The sequence below is a fragment of the Scyliorhinus canicula genome, chromosome 14, assembly GCF_902713615.1.
Source record: "Scyliorhinus canicula chromosome 14, sScyCan1.1, whole genome shotgun sequence".
Classification (NCBI taxonomy): domain Eukaryota; kingdom Metazoa; phylum Chordata; class Chondrichthyes; order Carcharhiniformes; family Scyliorhinidae; genus Scyliorhinus; species Scyliorhinus canicula.
Genome location: NC_052159.1, coordinates 72,414,638 through 72,433,196, shown reverse-complemented (window position 1 = coordinate 72,433,196; position 18,559 = coordinate 72,414,638). Strand labels below are relative to the sequence as shown.

At 46.7% G+C, this 18,559-nt stretch overlaps 1 protein-coding gene across 2 annotated transcripts in view; it reads right to left on the bottom strand.

The window, feature by feature from the left end:
- The window catches only part of mfsd9 (major facilitator superfamily domain containing 9), a 78,752-nt gene that overhangs the window by 35,079 nt on the left and 25,114 nt on the right, over positions 1-18,559 (bottom strand). For both annotated transcript variants that reach the window (XM_038818588.1, XM_038818589.1), the window contains exons 3-4: positions 17,892-17,935; positions 3,437-3,566 (exon numbers count right to left, since the gene is read on the bottom strand). In XM_038818588.1, coding sequence (XP_038674516.1) covers positions 3,437-3,566; positions 17,892-17,935 — 174 coding nt within the window. The remainder of the gene's footprint in view (positions 1-3,436; positions 3,567-17,891; positions 17,936-18,559) is intronic.

Sequence of the window (18,559 nt, the reverse complement as noted above, 5' to 3'; positions counted from 1 at the left end):
ACCCTCTGGAAACTACCCTGTCCTGAATCCCCCTTGTGGAAGGACACCTGTTTACGTTGGAAGTCCCGCACCTGCAGATATCTGAATTTGTTTCCCCTCGCCAACCCAAACTTCTCCTCCAGCGTCCTCATACTCGGAAAGCTCCCCTCTATAAACATATCCCCCATCCTCTCACTCCCTCCTTTCCGCCATATCCGGAACCCCCTATCCATACTTCCCAGGGCAAAATAGGAAAACTAGTCGGGCCAAATTTAATTCATGCAGCCGGTCCCATTCCCGTGCCACTTGAATGTCTAGGTACCTAAAGCTTCCCCCTACTAATCTAAACGGCAGCTCTCCCAATCGCCTCTCCTGTCCCCTCGCCTGGACTGCAAACATCTCACTTTTCCCCATATTTAGCTAATACCTGAAAACTGGCCAAATGCCCCTAGAATCCTCATGATTTCTTCCATCCCCTCTAATGGGTCCGATACATACAGAAGTAGGTTGTCTGCATAGACCGAGCCTTGGTGCTCCACCCCACCTCCCCTTCCAGCCCCTTGAGGCTCTCAGAGCAATTGCCAACGGCTCTATAGCCTGCGTGAACAACAGTGGGGAGAGGGAGCATCCCTGTCTCGTCCCCCGGTGCAGTCTAAAATAGTCCGATGTTGTCCTATTTGTCCGTACACTTGCCACAGGAGCCTGATACAGCAACCTGACCCAGTCAATAAAGCCCTGCCCAAAACCAAACCATCCCAGCACCTCCCACAGATAATCCCATTCTACCCGATCAAAAGCCTTTTCTGCAAACATTGCAATCACTACCTACACCTCCCTACCTTCCGGGGGAATCATGATCACATTTAACAACCTTCTTACACTGGCCACCAACTGCCTACTCTTAACAAACCCCGTCTGGTCCTCCCCAATAACATCCGGAAGACAATCCTCAATCCTGGAGGACAAACTTTTGGCCAGCAGTTTAGTGTCCACATTCAACAGGGATATCGGCCTGTAGGACCTACACAGCTCTGGGTTCTTGTCCCGCTTCAGAATCAGCGAAATTGTGGCCTGTGACATCGTCGGGGGGCAGCACCCCTCTTTCCATTGCCTCATTGAACATCCTCATCAACACCGGCCCCAATATCCCAGAGAACATTTTACAAAACCCCACTGGGTACCCGTCCGGCCCCGGGACTTTACCTGCCTGCATGGCCTTCAGACTCTCCACTATCTCTTCCAACCCTATCGGGGCCCCCAGCCCTTCTACCAACTCCCCGTCCACCGTGGGAAATTCAGCCCCCCCCCCAAGAAGTGCCTCATCCCCTCCGGCCCCGCAGGGGGTTCCGACCTATACAGCATACTGTAGAAATCCCTAAACACCTTATTCACCCCTGCTGAATCTCCAACCAGGTTCCCATCTCCGTCATTTACTTTCCTTATCTCCCTGACTGCCTCCCTCTTTCTAAGATGCTGTGCAAGCATTCTGCTGGCCTTCTCTCCATACTCATAGATCGCCCCTCTCGCCTTTCTCAGCTGCTCCACCATCCTCCCCGTGGTTAACAAGCCGAACTCCGCCTGTAGCCTCCGCCATTCCCTTAAAAACCCTGCCTCTGGGGTCTCCGCATACCTCCTATCGATCTGCAGTATCTCCTTAGCCAGTCGGTCCGTCTCTGCCCTGTCCACCTTCTCCCTATGGGCCCGTATCGAGATCAGCTCCCCTCTGACCACTGCCTTCAGTGCTTCTCAGACCACCGCTGCTGAAATTTCCCCCGTGTCGCTGACCTGCAGGTAGTTCTGAATACATTTCCTCAGCCGCTCACACACCCTTTCGTCAGCCAAAAGTCCCACATCTAACCTCCAGTGCGGGCGCTGGTTACTGTCTTTACTAACCTGCAGGTCAACCCAGTGCGGAGCATGGTCTGAGATTGTGATCGCCAAGTACCCCGTGTCCACCACCCCTGCCAGTAAGGCCCTGCTCAAAATGAAGAAATCGATCCAGGAGTACACTTTATACACGTGTGAATAGAAGGAGAACTCCTTCATCCTCTGTTGTGCTAACACGATCGTTAACTAACAGAGTCACACCTGCACCTTTTCCTTGCTTCCTACCCTTCCTAAATAACCTGTACCCTTCAATATTCATGTACCAGTCCATGTCCTCCTGCAGCCATGATTGGTAATGGTTTTCAAATTGTACTATATATTTCTATGTGTGCGCTCAGTTCATCTATTTTGTATCAAATGCTACGTGCATTCAGAGACACAGCCTTTAGTTTTATCTTTTTATTCTTTTTATAACTTGCAGTCTCATCTGTAGATATACTGTTAGATTTGTACTCTCTATCCCTTCCTGTCCCGGTCTGTTTTCCATTTCCAGATTTTTAAAAATTCAAATTCCACCACCTGTCATGGTGGGAGTTAAATACGGGTTCTCAGAGCATTATCCTGGGTCTCTGGGTTACTAGTCCAGTGACAATACCACTGTGTCATTCCTCTCCCACCTCTGCTCTTTGATTGACCACATTTTCACAAATGTGATCCCTATTCAGTTTAAAATCCTCTCCACCTCTCTTGTTACGCGGCTCGCAATAACACCAACCCCAGCACGATTCAGCTGTAGACTGTCCCAACTGTATGGATCCCACTTTTCCCAGTGCTGGTGACAGTATCTACGAACAGGAACCCACTTCTCTCATACCAGTTTTTGAGCCATGTATTCATTTCTCTAATCTGACGTGTCCTCTGCCAATTTGCATGTTGTAATGGAGGAAAGACGCCAAGCAATTTATATTATTTCCAAGATGAGCAAGGAAAATTATCCTGGTGGCCGGGCCAACATTTATCCCTTCTACATCACTGAAACAGGTTATCTTGTCGCCATCATGCTACGGTTTGTGGGAGCTTGCTGTGTGCCATGTTTCTTTAAATTACAACACATGACTACACTTCAGAAGTAGTCCACTGACTTCAAAGTGCTTTGGGACAATTTGAGCTTGTGAAAGATTATTATATTAAGGTAAATCCTCTTTCTATCTTTCCCCCTCCCTTGAGAAGACAGTTTAAGAATTATTAACTAAATAATATAAGTTAAAACCAAAAACCAGAACACCTGACTTCAGCACACAGGTTGTAGTTGAGTGAAATTCACGTCAGCAGAAAATACAAAGCAATCTGAGGGTTTGAAATTCAGAGTTTATGAAATGACTTTATAAAGTAAAGTCCAATTGAAACCACATCACATTCTTAACATGGTTTACCACACATCTGACAGCAAACGATTAAAATCTACACAGAAACAGGCAGTTTAAAAACAAGTTTTTTTCTGACATTGTGGAACTCACTGCCAGTAACTTGCAGGTTATAAAATCCCTTTAAAAGTATTATTTTCAAATTTGTCACATAGCCTAGTTAACATACCAAAGATGGCTTTTGTGGGTTCCGGTTATATGCTTACCCGTGAGAATCCTAGCCAGTATTAGCAAAGGGATGCTACTGGAGAGGCCAAGTAGACTGTAGCTAAATCCGCTAAGTATCAAAGTGATCAATAATACGTTTTGTCTTCCTACAACATCAGTCCACGAGCCCTAGGCAAAAGAAAAAAATAGTTTAACTGCTTATCATTTTAATTACCATCTTCCACTTTAATCATGATGATATCAACATTTTGAATGAGGCTCAAAGCAGTCAGCAATATTAACTCCTGTTGCCAAAACCACTGTGTCGCTCTTCCACTAATAGTTCTGTCTGCTATCAAGGAGAAAACAGACGGCAGCATTTTATTGGAGCTCCACATTTAAGAAATGAATGAAATGAAGATCGCTTATTGTCCCAAGTAGGCTTCAAATGGAGTTACTGTGAAAAGTCCCTAGTCGCCACATTCAGGCGCCTGTTCGGGGAGGCTGGTACAGGAACTGAACCGTGCTGCTGGCCTGCCTTGGTCTGCTTTCAAAGCCAGCGATTTAGCCCTGTGCTAAACCATCATTAGAAATGACAAGATTAATTTATATTAATTTGTTTCAGCTTGTAATATTGAACAAATGGGATCCCAAATACTTTTCCCCCCGCAATTTGGCATCATTTTCCACCTATAAGTATAAGGTCCATGGGTTGTATGAAGCAGAAGACAGCAGCATACCAAATCTAGATCGTGGGGGCCCTCTTCTGGTCAGCTGAGAGTTTACACTATCTAGGTGCAGCAAACAAGGTCTCCAAAAAAATATAATCAAAATTAGCGGCTGATAATTATACTGTAACCTTGAAATTTAGTACAAATGTTTTGCCAGCTCTATTTTGATTGCATTTTTAGGTATCAGAAATAAAAAGTGATACCAATGACAAATTCTATTCCACAATTGCAGAATATCAGGTTGTTTATTAGATTGCACTAAAGCTCAGACAGATTATAGTATTTAAAAAATAACAGAATTGGCATCTGTTCTCTTGTCCATCACAACATTCACAATACAGTGTACAATTAAGTGATAAAAGTACTTGATGCCTCCCCCGATCTGTGAAACAATACCATTGTCAAGTGGATTAAATTTTTAAGCCTACCCAAATACAAGGTCTTGTACGACAATAGGTAGCTTCCCTGCCTCTGAGCCAGGTTCGAGTTCCACCCCAGGTGAAAGAAGGTGTGTTCATAATCCGGCCAAACAGGTTGAGTGTCAACCTGCAAATCCTTCCAATGTGGCAATGGTCGGAGGTAAGAGCGGGAGAGTCCCCTAGTCAGCCATACTTGACATGGTGTGGCGCTCCTCAAGCTATATGCCTCTGGTGACGGACTAGTGACCTGTTCCAGAAATAACTAGCTCTACAAAAGTTTGCCTTTATGCATCACTAGATGCGGGAAGAGAATTAGAATTGGAACCAAAAGACATGGGGAATTGGTACATTTATTATAGACTTACAGAAAATTCTGAATATAGTAGCTTACAGATTAAATAACCAGGGACAGAATTGTTGTTGGACTCTTGGATGAAGCATTGTCTGACTAGTTGCAGGCGGCACTGCTGCCTCACAATGCCAAGGATCCAGGTTCGACTCTGGCCTTGGGTGACTATCTGTCTGGAGTTTGCAACTTTGGGTGACGGACTGTCAGTGTGGATTTTGCAAGTTCTCCCCGTGTCTACTTGGGGTTTCCTCCAGGTTCCCCGGTTTCCTCCCACATGTCAAAGATTGGCCATGATCAATGCACGGGGCTACGGGGATAGGGCGGGGTAGAGTGCACTTTCGGAGGATCGGTGCAGATTCAATGGGCTGAATGGCCTCTTTCTGCATTGTAGAGATTTGATGGATTCTATTAACCTTAATAATGGCAATTCAACTGAGCAGACAAGCTGAAATCTGGAAGCAAAATCAATCAGTGATTCGGAGTGAGAGGGTGAACCATATCTCAAAACTGACTAACTCAGCGGAGTATGTTAAATGTGAAAGCAGAGAAATGGCTGTAAAAGAGCAAGGGAGGCAAGAAAACTGTCCATTGACTCCCCCAGCTAACTGCAATCAGTGTGGCAGGAGAAAACACAGATGTAAAAAAAGGTGTAAAAAGGTGACAATTCCTCACTTTCAGAGGCCGTTGACTCCGGAGTCGTTGGCGTTGGTTTTCCCGCCGGTGTGGGGACATGGCCCCATTTTTAGGGAATCCCGCCTCTGATTTGTAGAGTCTCAGTGATGAGACAGAAAGTAATTTTTACAGAAAGAAGGGTCACTTTCTAGCTGTGTGCTACAGCAAGAAGCCTGCACAGAAAAGCAAAAAGAAAAGCCTTCAAAAGGTAGCAAGATTCATGAAGTAGAAGCTATCAATAATATTGAGATGCCTTTTCTTGGCAAGATCCAGGAAAGATCCTGGAAAGCTGATACCCGAATTGGGAAAAACAAGACATGCGTTAAGTTAGACACAGCTAAGAAATTTTGTTTTTTAAATAATACTGAACCATGGTTGAAGGAAAGTTCTCTTCAGCCATCAAGCATAAAACTGTATGGGACTGGAAATATAGAACTCAAGGTCACAGGGCAACTGAATGCAACCCTTCAATATATAGAGAGAAAAATTACTTAAACCGTATATATGTGACACTGAACCAGAGTTGTTCTCACTTAATCAGAAAAGCCTGCATCAACTTACATCTGGGCTGGCGCAGGGTCGGAGAATCCTCGGGGGCAGGCGTGAATCCCGCCCCGCAGCCGGCTTCCCTATTCTCCGGCACCATTTTTCGGGCGCCATCGGGACTCCCGCCACGACGGTCAGGGACCGTTGACAGCGACCCTCCACTCCCTCCCCCCCCCCAGCAATTCTCTCCGGGCTCCGATGGGCCAAGTGGCCGACATGTTTTGCCCACTCCCGCCGGCGTGGATTACTCACCTCACACGGCGGGACCTGGCAGGTAAGTGTGCGGGGGCCATCCTGGGGCGGGGGGGGGGATCCGACCCTGGAGGGGGAGGGCCATGGTGGCCTGGTCCGCGATCGGGGCCTACCGATCGGCGGGCGGGCTGGTTCCGTGGGGGCCTTCTTTCCTCCGCGCCTGGCCCCTGTAAGGCTCCGCCACATTGCCCGGGGGCCAGCGCGGAGAAGGGAACCCCCGCACATGCACGGAAATACACCGGCCGTTCCGTGCATGCGCCAACTCGTGCGGGCCATTCCCCACCGGCTGGAGCAGCGGGGATGACTCCGGCAGCAACCTTGCCCCCTAGAAAGGTGAGAATTCCTCACTTTCGGGGGCCGTTGATGCGGAGTTGTTGGCGTCGGTTTTCCCGCCGGCGTGGAGACATGGCCCCATTTTTAGAGAATCCCGCCCCTGATTTGTAGAGTACAAGAACTGCACAGCCAAGATCAGCCTAAAACCTTCAGAGATGAATTTCCAGTTTTCAGCAGGCTACAGCATATCATTCTACCTCCTGAAACATTTTTTTTTTTTTTTTTTTAAATTTAGATTACCCAATTATTTTTTCCAATTAAGGGGCAATTTAGTGTGGCCAATCCACCTACTCTGCACATTTTTGGGTTGTGGGGGCGAAACCCACGCAGACACAGGGAGAATGTGCAAACTCCACACAGACAGTGACCCAGGGCCGGGATTCGAACCTGGGACCTCAGCGCCGTGAGGCGGTTGTGCTAACCACTAGGCCACCGTGCTGCCCGCCTCCTGAAACATAGCAACAAAATTGACTCTATGCAGAAGCAAGGAGCTAGTTCACCTGTGACAGAACCAACAAGCTCACACTCAGAAATGGTCCGTGCCAAAACCCAACGGATCTATCAGAATTTGCTTAGATCTAGCACAACTGTACAAAACAGCTGAACGCAAAATTCATCCTCTTTTGGCAATGGACGCGAGCTCAGCAAAATTGGGAAAGAGATCAATTTTCACAAAGCTCGATGCAAATAGTGATTTTTGGTGATTCCTTTATTACACATCCATTCAGTGGCAGAGACTGAACAGAGATATGGCTTGATAGAGAAAGAAGCATTGGCTACTACATGGGCTTGTGAAAAGTTTGTGGATTAAGCTCTCGGTCTCCACTTCAAGGTAGAGACAGACTTCAAACCCTGGGTGACACTTTTAAATTCTAAGGAGTTAGCAAAAATACCTCCATGAGGACAATGATTCAGACTGAGGATCATGAGGTTCGAGGCAAAGACAGAGAATGTTCTGGGAAAACAGCAAATTACTCCAGATGCTCTTTTGCCAGTGACAAAGCCTGTACAACGTGATGTAGTCCTTGTTGACAAGGTAGAAACCTTTGCATCGACAACAAGCACAAGTCTACTAGGAATAATTCGGTGGAAATTGGAGTTGCACAAAAATCTGATGAGAGATGTGCTCAGGTCAGACAGCACACAGTCAAAGGATGGCCAGCATAAATGCCAAACGATCCCACACTCTCAGATAGTACTATGAACAAAAAGAACACCTCAGTGTAGTTGATGATTACTCATACATGATGAGAGAGTAGTCATTCCAAGAGTTTAGAGACTCAGTATATTACAATGATCATATCAAGGACATGTGGGTATCACAAAATGTCCAGCTAGCAGGGAACTTAACAGGCAAATTGTAAAACCCCAATCAGCCTCTCTTAACAGGCCTTAATAGGGCCTTAATTGTTTTAATTAGTTACCCGCTGCAAGTAGGCTCGTAGCACTGCTCCCACCCCCATGCTGCTTCCAGGAAAATGGCCCAGGGGGCAGGATAGAGAACCGGGAAATGGCACACCAGCCGGCAATGCCACTTTCAGCACCCTCCTGCTTTCTTCCATTCGGGCTGAAAATTAAGCCAAAGAGTGGGAATCTGGGTTGGCTTTCTCATCGATACCCTGCTAGCCTGGATATTGCAGTGGGGACAACGATGGAATTGCCAGTAATTATCAACATTCGCTGAATATCTGGAGTCTGCACATGCATTTTTTTTTTAGGATCCGAACTGTGGCTTTAATCAGCTAGTTGTTAGCCCGGTGGTCGACTACAGAGAATGGCCGACCGCCGGGAATGCTGGGTACTAATACCCTGCCTCGGAGGCGGGGCCTACTTGCCTCTCGACCAATTGCGGAGAGAGAGAGGGCGAGACTTCAGTAAAGAGCGTGGAGGGAGAGAGGGCGAGACTTCAGTAAAGAGCGGGGAGAGAGAGGGTGAGACTTCAGTAAAGTACGCGCAGAGAGAGAGAGGGAGAGATTTCAGGAAAGAGAGAGAGGGCGAGACTTCAGTGAAGAGCGCAGAGAGAGAGAGGGTGAGACTTCAGTAAAGAGCACGGAGACAGAGGGGACGAGACTTCAGTAAAGAGCGGGGAGAGATAGAGGGCGAGAGTCTGCACATGCATGATGTAATCTGAAAATCCAGAAGCTTCTGTCAATTATTCTTCACTTAACCAGATGCTGTGCTTGAGGCACAGCTCCAAACGGCACAAATGTCAAATTTCTCCATAATGTTACCACACCCTGGGCACGGTGCACAGTCAATTCCAGCCCCACTTAACCAGTTGCAACACAGTTGAAATTAATTTATTTTAAAATACCCAAGGTCTTTGACTGCCCAATAACTAGTCACCATGTTCGTAAATTTAAACACAATTAATTTTTTGTCGACAGTAACTATAATTAAATAGGCAACAAATCCAACTGCTTGACGACTATCTAATCTTTGAATTCCCCCTCCCCCTTTGAACTTGCCCCACCCTCTGCACACATACAGACAAACAAACACAAAGGGAAAAGAGAGGTGCAAAAGAATGATGAAAGTAAAAGGATAAGAGTCTTTGGGTGCAATTTCATGGAAACATTTCCAAGAGTCATTTGTGGCAGATTTTACTGGGTGTTTCCCGCTGGCGTGTTCCCCACCCATATCTAACAACAGGGCAGGATTTACCGACCAATACACCGCGTGTTTCCTGCGGCGCAGGTGGCCCGCCAGCAGGATTTAATGACCCAGCTGCTGTCAATAGAATTTCCCGGGACTGCACACCTTGTTGCCGGGAAACTGGTAGGCCAGCATGGGACCGGAATATCCGGCCGCGTGAACAGCCAATACATCGCTTCCTCAGTCACTTTTTTGGCCTGGGGAGTTTCTCACCGGTTTAGCACACACTTAGAATTTTTTTCATCACTGTGGAGCTGAACTCAGAGATCGGGCCATCATTTTGAAAGGGTACCACGATCTCGAATTGAGCTTGTGGGTCCCCCACAACCCCCACCCATGGGCAATATCACTTCCACACACATGGGGAGTACCCCACACCCACCCCAATTGAGGACACCCCACTATGGGGTCCCTACCCCCCCCCCCCCCCGACTTTCAGGCCGCCCCAGGCCCCCTTACAGAGCCCACTCCCAGGACACCACCCATCACCCCACAACCCCTTTCATACCCCTCTCCACTCTTTTCATGAGCATGGCCCCCCATCTCTGGCCCTGACCCTGGGCAGTGCCATCCTGGCGTCCCAACCCCCTTGCACTGCCAAGGCAGTGCTCCTGCTAGTTTGGTAGTGCCTCTTAGGAGCCTTGGCAGTACCAGGGTGGCAGTACCAGGGTGGCAGTGCCAAGGGCCAGCCCAGGCAATGCCGAAGTGTTCACACTCCGGGGGAAGACCAAGGCACACCCCCCCCCCCCCCCCCCCCCCCCCCCCCCATGCCTCAGATTGTCTAAGAGACCTCCCAGGTGCCATTCTGCCTGATCCACATTTATGTGGACCAATACAGAATGGCACCTAGCTGGGGACACCCTGGAGAGGCCGTTAGATGTCGGGAGGCTGGTAGATCGCGGGTAAGTAGGCCGTAGTAGGTTTAAGGTATACATCCGAAATGCAGCTTGGTCCCGCCCATTGTGGGCATGATCCTGATCCCGATGCCTCACAGGACGTAAAGTGTAGTGGCTGCTGGAAAACCCATGGTAGGCTTCACCCAGCATCCACTGGCCACGTCGCCCTCCTGTTCGAGGGCGACGTGGCCGGTAGATCTCGCCCTTTGTTTCAGATGGACGTCTTCCAGTTACTTTCTTCTTCAGTCTAGGTTTTCAGATGGATGTTCTCTATTCTTTCAGCTTGTAATGGTTTTCCCTGTAGACTCACAGAAATAGCATGCAGCCAGTATTTGAGAAGAGAGAGACAGCTTCTTCTTTCAGGGTCTAGGAACTTCTGCCTTCAGACAGCAGGCAGCAGGCAGTGGAGAGAGATAGTTGCTTCCACCTTGAGGTTCCTGTGGCTTTTCCTGGGTTCTCTCTGAAAACTGCCACCTGACTGGAACCAATTGCTATCAATTGCTGGGCAAAATACTGTCCCTGGCCAATTCTTTGGCCACCAGCCAATTAATTGAAATGAACCTCTCCAATATCTTGGGTGCCATGAAATCTGGGTTATTTTGCCCAAATACAAAACTTTATAACACAGTATACTGTTATGACACTTTGAGTTCTTCACTTCCTCTGCTCAACTTAAAGATGTGTCTCCATGAATGATCCACTGTTTAAAACGATAAACACAAAATAAAAGAAATAGGAACTAAGGGAGCCAACAGGAAGGGCCCTTACAATAATGGTAAACCAATTCTACAGATTTTAAAATACTTTTTTAAGGAGCTTGTTTACCGTTAGTTTAGATTCTATCTTAATCCGATCATTAAAAAAAATTTTTTTTTAGAGTACCCAATTCATTGTTTCCAATTAAGGGGAAATTTAACGTGTTCAATCCACCTACCCTGCACATCTTTGGGTTGTGGGGGCGAAACCCACGCAAACACGGGGAGAATGTGCAAACTCCACACGGACAGTGACCCAGGGCAGGATCGAACCTGGGACCTCAGCGCCGTGAGGCTGCAGGGCTAACCCACTGTGCCACCGTGCTGCCCCTTTAATTCAATCATACTCATTTAATACACTGTAGGATAATAAAGTGCTTTTAACTTCCTGGTTAGTGGACACTTTGATGTGACTGGTGCCCCCCTGCTTGATGACAGCAATCGCTTAGCAGTAGATATAAACTGCTGCGGGTAAATGGTACAATCATGTCACAGCTATCACTGGATCATTGTGAGCAGTTTTCTGTGAGGTCAACACCCTTGTTTCACCGCTGACTGCAAAATCTGGACCACTGGATATTGGGCATCATGGCTGCTGTCTCAACTAAGATACCCAGCTCAGAGTGGATTTCAACTTGGGACTTCAGGACTTGTGTAGTGAGTGCCTACCTGGAAATCCATGATTAACAAAAAATATTAAGTGAAGGTGAGTTGACTTCAGAAAATAATCATTTGGATTGACTGGTTAGTGCAAAGTGTCCTCACACCGTATTCATATTTTTGTCGAAGTTTAAACCAACAGATAATTCTATTAGATACCTGACATTTTAAAAGTAATTCTTTAAAAATTCAACCATATTTAGAGTTATTTTGGCTGTAAGGATCGCACCAAGTTTCATTTCCATTTAGACTGCAAACCAATTCTGTTCTATTTAAAGACACGTGTCACGTTGAATCAACCGATTTATTTCAGTGAGACAAATTTCAAACATTTGCTTCAAACTGCTGACTTGCCAAGAAGGGACAGAACATGTGGTGCATTGGATTCCTGTGGAATTAATATGCTCATTGCAAGCATTTCTTCCTAAAAGAATTCAGAGACTATAGTTTTGCTTTGCTAAACATATTTGCAGCTCCGAGAAATCCAGCAAAGAATTTAACTGCATGAAGTATTGGATAAGATCATGCCAACTGAAAAATGTTTGTAATACATCCAAAGCAAGATTTTGTTTCACTTTTTTGTGATAGGAACTGACGTTGAAGCACTAACATGTGAATAATTGGTGTACCAATTGTTGTTCCTCGATATCAACAGGCCGAACTGAGATTGTTCTCATTTGCTCATGAGAAACATTGGGCGGGATTCTCCGTCCCGCCATGCTTGTTTTCTGACGCGGTGGCCCCCCGCCGACAGCAGGATGTTCCGTCCTGGCAGCTGGCCAACCGGGTTTCCCATTGTGGCCACCCTCAAGCCATCGGGACCCGCGGCGGGATTGCGCTGCCTGCGAAACGGAGGATCCGGCTGATGGAGAATCCCGCCCATTATTTTGATCCATGGATGATTAATAGACATGTGTCTTTAGGGCAAGCAGCCTGCATCTTTAACTCAAGCAGAAGAATCCAGAAGCAGGAGAGATCACTTTGCTAGCCTTTTTGGATCAATAATCTAATTTTCAAAGAGTGCAAAAAGTAACTACAGGTGCCTGACCCCCCGAACTGTTGTCCCAAAATCCAAAAGTGCCAAAAACTAGATCCCACCATAGAAATTACAATCCTATCAGGCATTAATGTCTGTCATATCCAGATTGCCGCATGCTGATTTGCTGCTTTATGTGCTTGTCTGTGGAAATTAGAAATAGTTCTTATTCTTATGGTAGCTGTACAGGAATTGCATGAAGCCTCAAAATGTTTTGTTTTATGTATTTTGTGAAAATGTGATTGGATGACCCAAAATCTGGAAATTCCCGTATGCAGCACATGATACCGGGTCTGGTACTTGTATTTCAACGGGAGCTTCAACGCATACCATGGAACCTTGTGGATCTCATACAAAGCTTGTATGAGTGGGTCCATTCCTTTTAAACTATCTAAAGCCAATTATAATAAAACATATTGCTGATCAGAGTCTGCTGTGGCTCAGGTGATGACACTCCCGCCTCAGAGTTAGAAGGGTCTGGGCTCAAGTCCCACTCCAGAATCTGAGCACAAAATTCAATAGTGACATGCTCGTGCAATCTTGAGGAATGCGGCACCACAAGAGGTATTAAACCAAACCTGCGTTTTCAGGTGAAAGTAAAAAAAAATCCCATGGCACTATTTTGAAGAAGAGCATCCTGGTCAATATTTATCCCTCAATAAACATCACAAAGCCACATCATTTGGTCATTATCACACTGCTGTTTGTAAGAGTTTGCTGTGTGCAAATTGGCTGCAGTATTTCCTACATTACAATAATGACTTGTGTATTCCTGTTTATTCCCCCATTGGGCAGCGCGGTAGTATAGTGGATATCACAATTGCTTCACAGCTCCAGTGTCCCAGGTTCGATTCCCGGCTTGGGTCACTGTCTGTGCGGAGTCTGCATATTCTCCCCGTGTATGCGTGGGTTTCCTCCGGGTGCTCCGGTTTCCTCCAACAGTCCAAAGATGTGCAGGCTAGGTGGATTGGCCATGCTAAATTGCCCTTAGTGCCCAAAATTGCCCTTAGTGCTGGGTGGGCTTACTGGGTTATAGGAATAGGGTGGAGGTGTGGGCTTGGGTAGGGTGCTCTTTCCAAGAGCCGGTGCAGACTCGATGGGCCGAATGGCCTCCTTCTGCACTGTAAATTCTATGATTCTATGATTTTCCCTTTCTTTTATTTTGCTGTTCTTATTTTGATCAATGGATAATTAAAGGGCAGGTCTCTTTAAGGCAAGCAGCCTGAATCTTTAACACAAGCAAAAGAATCCAGGGGTCACAGGAGAGATCACTTTGCGAGCCTGTGCTGGTTTGAACAAGAGATCACAGACTTGTCGGTACCAGTGAGAGATGGGTTGAGGCTCGGTTTGATTGACTGGCCGGTGGCCAGTGAATTGGTCCAAAAGGTTGTGCTGTGCCTAGTAACATGTTGTGATTGCAGCTTATCCTACTGGTATGTTTTTCAAAGTCCCAAAGTTTCAGTTTTGATTCTGGCAGCATGGAGAAAAGATCCAGTTAACTCTCTCCAGAACACTGCTATGAGCGCTATCCCTTCTCCAGGTCTGTGGGGGCTGTATTCCTGAAACTACAGAGACCAGAAAACAAACCTTGAACTGAAAGCAAGGTTTGAAGAGAAGTATGGTGGGCGAGATTCTCCGCAAATGCTGCCGTGGGACAGGCCGTGACCCACGGCAGCCTTCACGCCCATTTCCGGGGCCGATTCTCCCCCCCCCGGGCGGGGCTAGGAGCGCGGCCCCGTGCGTCACGCCGGCTGACGCGGCCGATGACGTCAGCCACGCATGCGCATGTTGGACAATGCCAACCCGCGCATGCACAGTTGCCGTCTTTTCCCTCAGCCGCCCCGCAAGACGTGGCGGCTTGATCTTGCGGGGCGGCGGAGGGAAAAGAGTGCGTCCATCACGAACGCACGGCCTGCGATCGGTGGGCACCGATCGCGGGCCTATGCCCCCCTTGGCACAGCCGTGGTACTGCCGTGCCAATCGGGCCCCCAGATGCCCCAAACGGGCATCTGGCGCCCGTTTCACGACGGCAGTGAGCAGGTGTGTTTGTTGCCGTGTTGAAACGGGCGTGAAGGCCCGGTCGCTCGGCCCATCGGCCTCAGAGAATCACCGCTCGCCGTTTTTTACGGCGAGTGGCGATTCTTGGCGTGGGTCGGGCGTGTGGAGAATAGTTGGAGGGCGTGAAAAATGTCGGGAGGCCCTCCCGCTATTCTCCCACCCGGCGTGGGGGGCGGAGAATCGCGCCCGGTACCTTTCCAGGAAGGTTGTGCGCAATGCATTTCTTTTTTTTTACAATTAAGGAGCAATTTAGCGTGGCCAATCCTCCTCCCTGCACATCTTTGGGTTGTGGGGCTACAGCACATGCAGACATGGAGAGAACGTGCAAACTCCATATGAAAGTGACCGTGGGCCGGGATCGAACCCGGGTCTGCAGCATTGCGCGGCAGCAGTGTTAACCACTGTGCCACCATAGTACTACATTTCTAAACTACAGAGAACCTGAATAACAATAATGATAATCTTTATTGTCACAAGTAGGCTTACAGTAACACTGCAATGAAGTTACTGTGAAAAGTCCCTCGTCACCACATTCCAGCGCCTGCACAGGTACACAGAGGGAGAATTCAGAATGTCCAAATGACCTATCAGCATGTCTTTCGGGTCTTGTGGGAGAAACTGCAACACCCGGAGAAAACCCATGCAGTCACGGGGAGAACGTGCAGACTCCACACAGACAGTGACCCAAGCCGGGAATTGAACTGGGACCCTCGTGCTGTGAAGTAACTGCGCGAACCACTGTGCTACCGTGTGAATGGATCCGCAGAGAAGACAATTACAGGCTGCAAAACCAAAGACTTTAATCTGCAATCTTATTGTGAAGAAAGGTCTGTGGAAAGCCACCATCTGAAAAAAAGACTCTTTTTCCTTTCACTTACAATATTTACCCCTTTCTACCCCTCTGCGTTTATCTGTCTGGTTTGTGCATGTAGAGGGTGCGTGGGAGCAAGTTAAAGGGGAGTTAGGAATTACTTAATAGTTAACCAGCTACCTTTACTGCATATTCCATTATAATTCTTGCTATAAATAAACAGTAATTATGTTTAAATGTACAAACCTGCTTTCTGTAATTATTGGGTAGGCAAGGGCCAAAGACGTTGGTTATTTTTATAAGAATTATTGGTTAATTCACTTTTATTGTGACTGTAGAACAGGTATGGCTGGAATTAACCATGCACTAGCCCAGGGTGTCGTAACATTACACTTCAAAAATACTTTATTGGCTGTAAAGAGCTTTAAAGAGTTGTGGAAGGTGCGATATAAATGCAAGTCTTTCTTTCTATTTTTTATCTAGGCCGGAATTCTCTGGCTGTTCCGTGATGGCGCGATTCTCTGGTTTCGCTGGTGCCACACCCCCACCCATGTGTTTCTCAGTGGCGTGGAGTGGCTTAAATGAGAGTTCCCATTGACGGTGGCGGAAACAGTAATTCCTGCCGCCAGCGAACGGCGCACTGCCTCCTGCTTCTGGTGGGGTCTGGAGAATCCTGCTCTAGATTTAGGATTTATCCGCCAATCAGGCAACAGCACTAAGCACTCCTATCCAGGCTCAAGATATTTAAACAGCACAACCTGGTCAGTGAGAAATACACAAATTTAAATACTTTGCCGTGGCTTTGTGGACAGGATCATCCGGGCTCAAAGATGGGAAATGTTTTATCGGTCATAGCTGAAACTTCATTTAAATCAGGGATGTCTATCAACATAACAGATCAACTGGCTGGAAGTACAAAAGAGGGCATGGAATGAATTGTTTCTAGATAATCACTCCAGCCTGCCTTGTCATGGCCTGTACTATTTTATTTCTGCAACACCTCTTCCAAATCCCCGAAATCATTTCTTAAAACACCAGAATATTATAAATTTCACCTAAACTACTCAATCAAGGTCATTGCTTTTACACAGTGGCCACGTTCGAGGTCCCAATGACAAATGAACCATTGCATTCTGTGGAGTTATTAAAATGTGCAGCTGCTGTTGTAGTGGTCCTGTTTTAGCCCACGTCAAGGAGAGCAGCAGTTACACTGCTTCCTTATCGAGGCAACTGTCTTGGAAGCTGATGAAAAACTGGGTCCACAGTTTGTTGCTGGGTTTGCAGCGCAATTACCAGGGGTTTGCTTATGTTAATCGCCTGCAACAAGAACCAAAATAGATTTTACTTGGAATTTCCACAGAGTTCACACAATTATCGTGGACATCTCCTGTTTCAAATTCACATTACTAGCAGGATGTTGCCGAGGTCTTATAAAACTCAGACAGTGACCGAGGTCAAGTAAAATCATTGCACAGACCTTGCCTATTTAGACTTGTATTTTGACAATGCAGTAAGGTGCTTCGAGCAATGTTTTGCTGCTTGCAAATGAAAATATGTAAAATCAAAAAGGGATGAGTGCTGAACAGAATACCACTTAATAATTCCACGCAGAGATTCCTCAAAGCCTCAGTCAATGCACTATGTGATATGGTACAGAGCAGTACTAAGCAGTAATGTATGAAGTTCACTCCCTAGTTTTTCTGATTATCTGGCAACAGCCAGGAAAGCATTCGACCTGCTACAATTGGTTTGTGTGCCAATGGTTCAAGAAAGATAGAATCATTCAGCCAATGTTGCACTTCTGATCACTACTCAGTCATCTCAACATATCTAGATTACGTCATAATTGAACTGGGCATGATTATTCAATTGGCTACTGATACTGTCACATGAATTTTTAAAAAATTTAGATTACCCAATTTCTTTTTCCAATTAAGGGGCAATTTAGTGTGGCCAAACCACCTACTCTGCACATTTTTTGGGTTGTGGAGGAAAAACCCACGCAGACACTGGGAGAATGTGCGAACTCCACACGGGCAGTGACCCAGAGCCGGGATCGAACCTGGGACCTCAGTGCCGTGAGGCCGCTGTGCTAACCACTAGGCCACTGTGCTGCCCTACTGTCACATGAATAATGGTCTTTCGTGAAGGGCTTTCAATATTCGTCACAACCTAAAGGACATAGGAAAGAAAAATACATTTCTCTTACCGAATAATTACATTTATTTTGCGTGGCAAATTGCATTTGACTGAAAGATTGAAACCAAGATCATTTAAATTTTCTAAAATGCTCATCGCAACTTCAACACTTATTACAATACAAATGAGATATGATACTTACAATTATTGTACAAGAAAATAATTGCAGCAGTCCATACACGGAACCTGAAATAAAGATACATCCACATAATTTTACTGCATCATGCTAAATGTTACTTGCACAACATTTTTCACCCCACTAACAACTGCGAGGTAAGAAGAGGGTTATAAGACCATAAGATGTAGGAGCAGAATTAGGCTACTTGGCCCATCGGGTCTGCTCCGCCAATCTATCACGACTGATATGTTTCTCACCACCATTCTCCTGCCTTCCCCCCGTAACCGCTGATCCTCGTATCAGGGAAAGAACCTATCTGTCTCTGACTTAAAGACACTCAGTGACTTGGCTTCCACAGCCTTCTGCAGCAATGAGTTCCACAGATTCACCACCCTCTGGCTGAAGAAATTCCTCCTCATCTCCCTTAGTCTGAGATTCTGCCCTCGGCTTCTAGTCTCTCCTCCCAGTGGAAATATCCTCTCCACATTTACTTTTTCCAGGACTCTCAGGGTTCTGTAAGTTTCAATGAGATTCCCCCCTCATCCTTCCTCTGTTGTGCACAGAGCCAGAGTCTTCAACCACTCTTCATTCTGGGATTATTCTTGTGAACCTCTTCTGGACCCCTCCAAGGCCAACACATCCTTCCTTAGATATGGAGCCCAAAACTGCTCACATTATTCTAAATGGGGTCT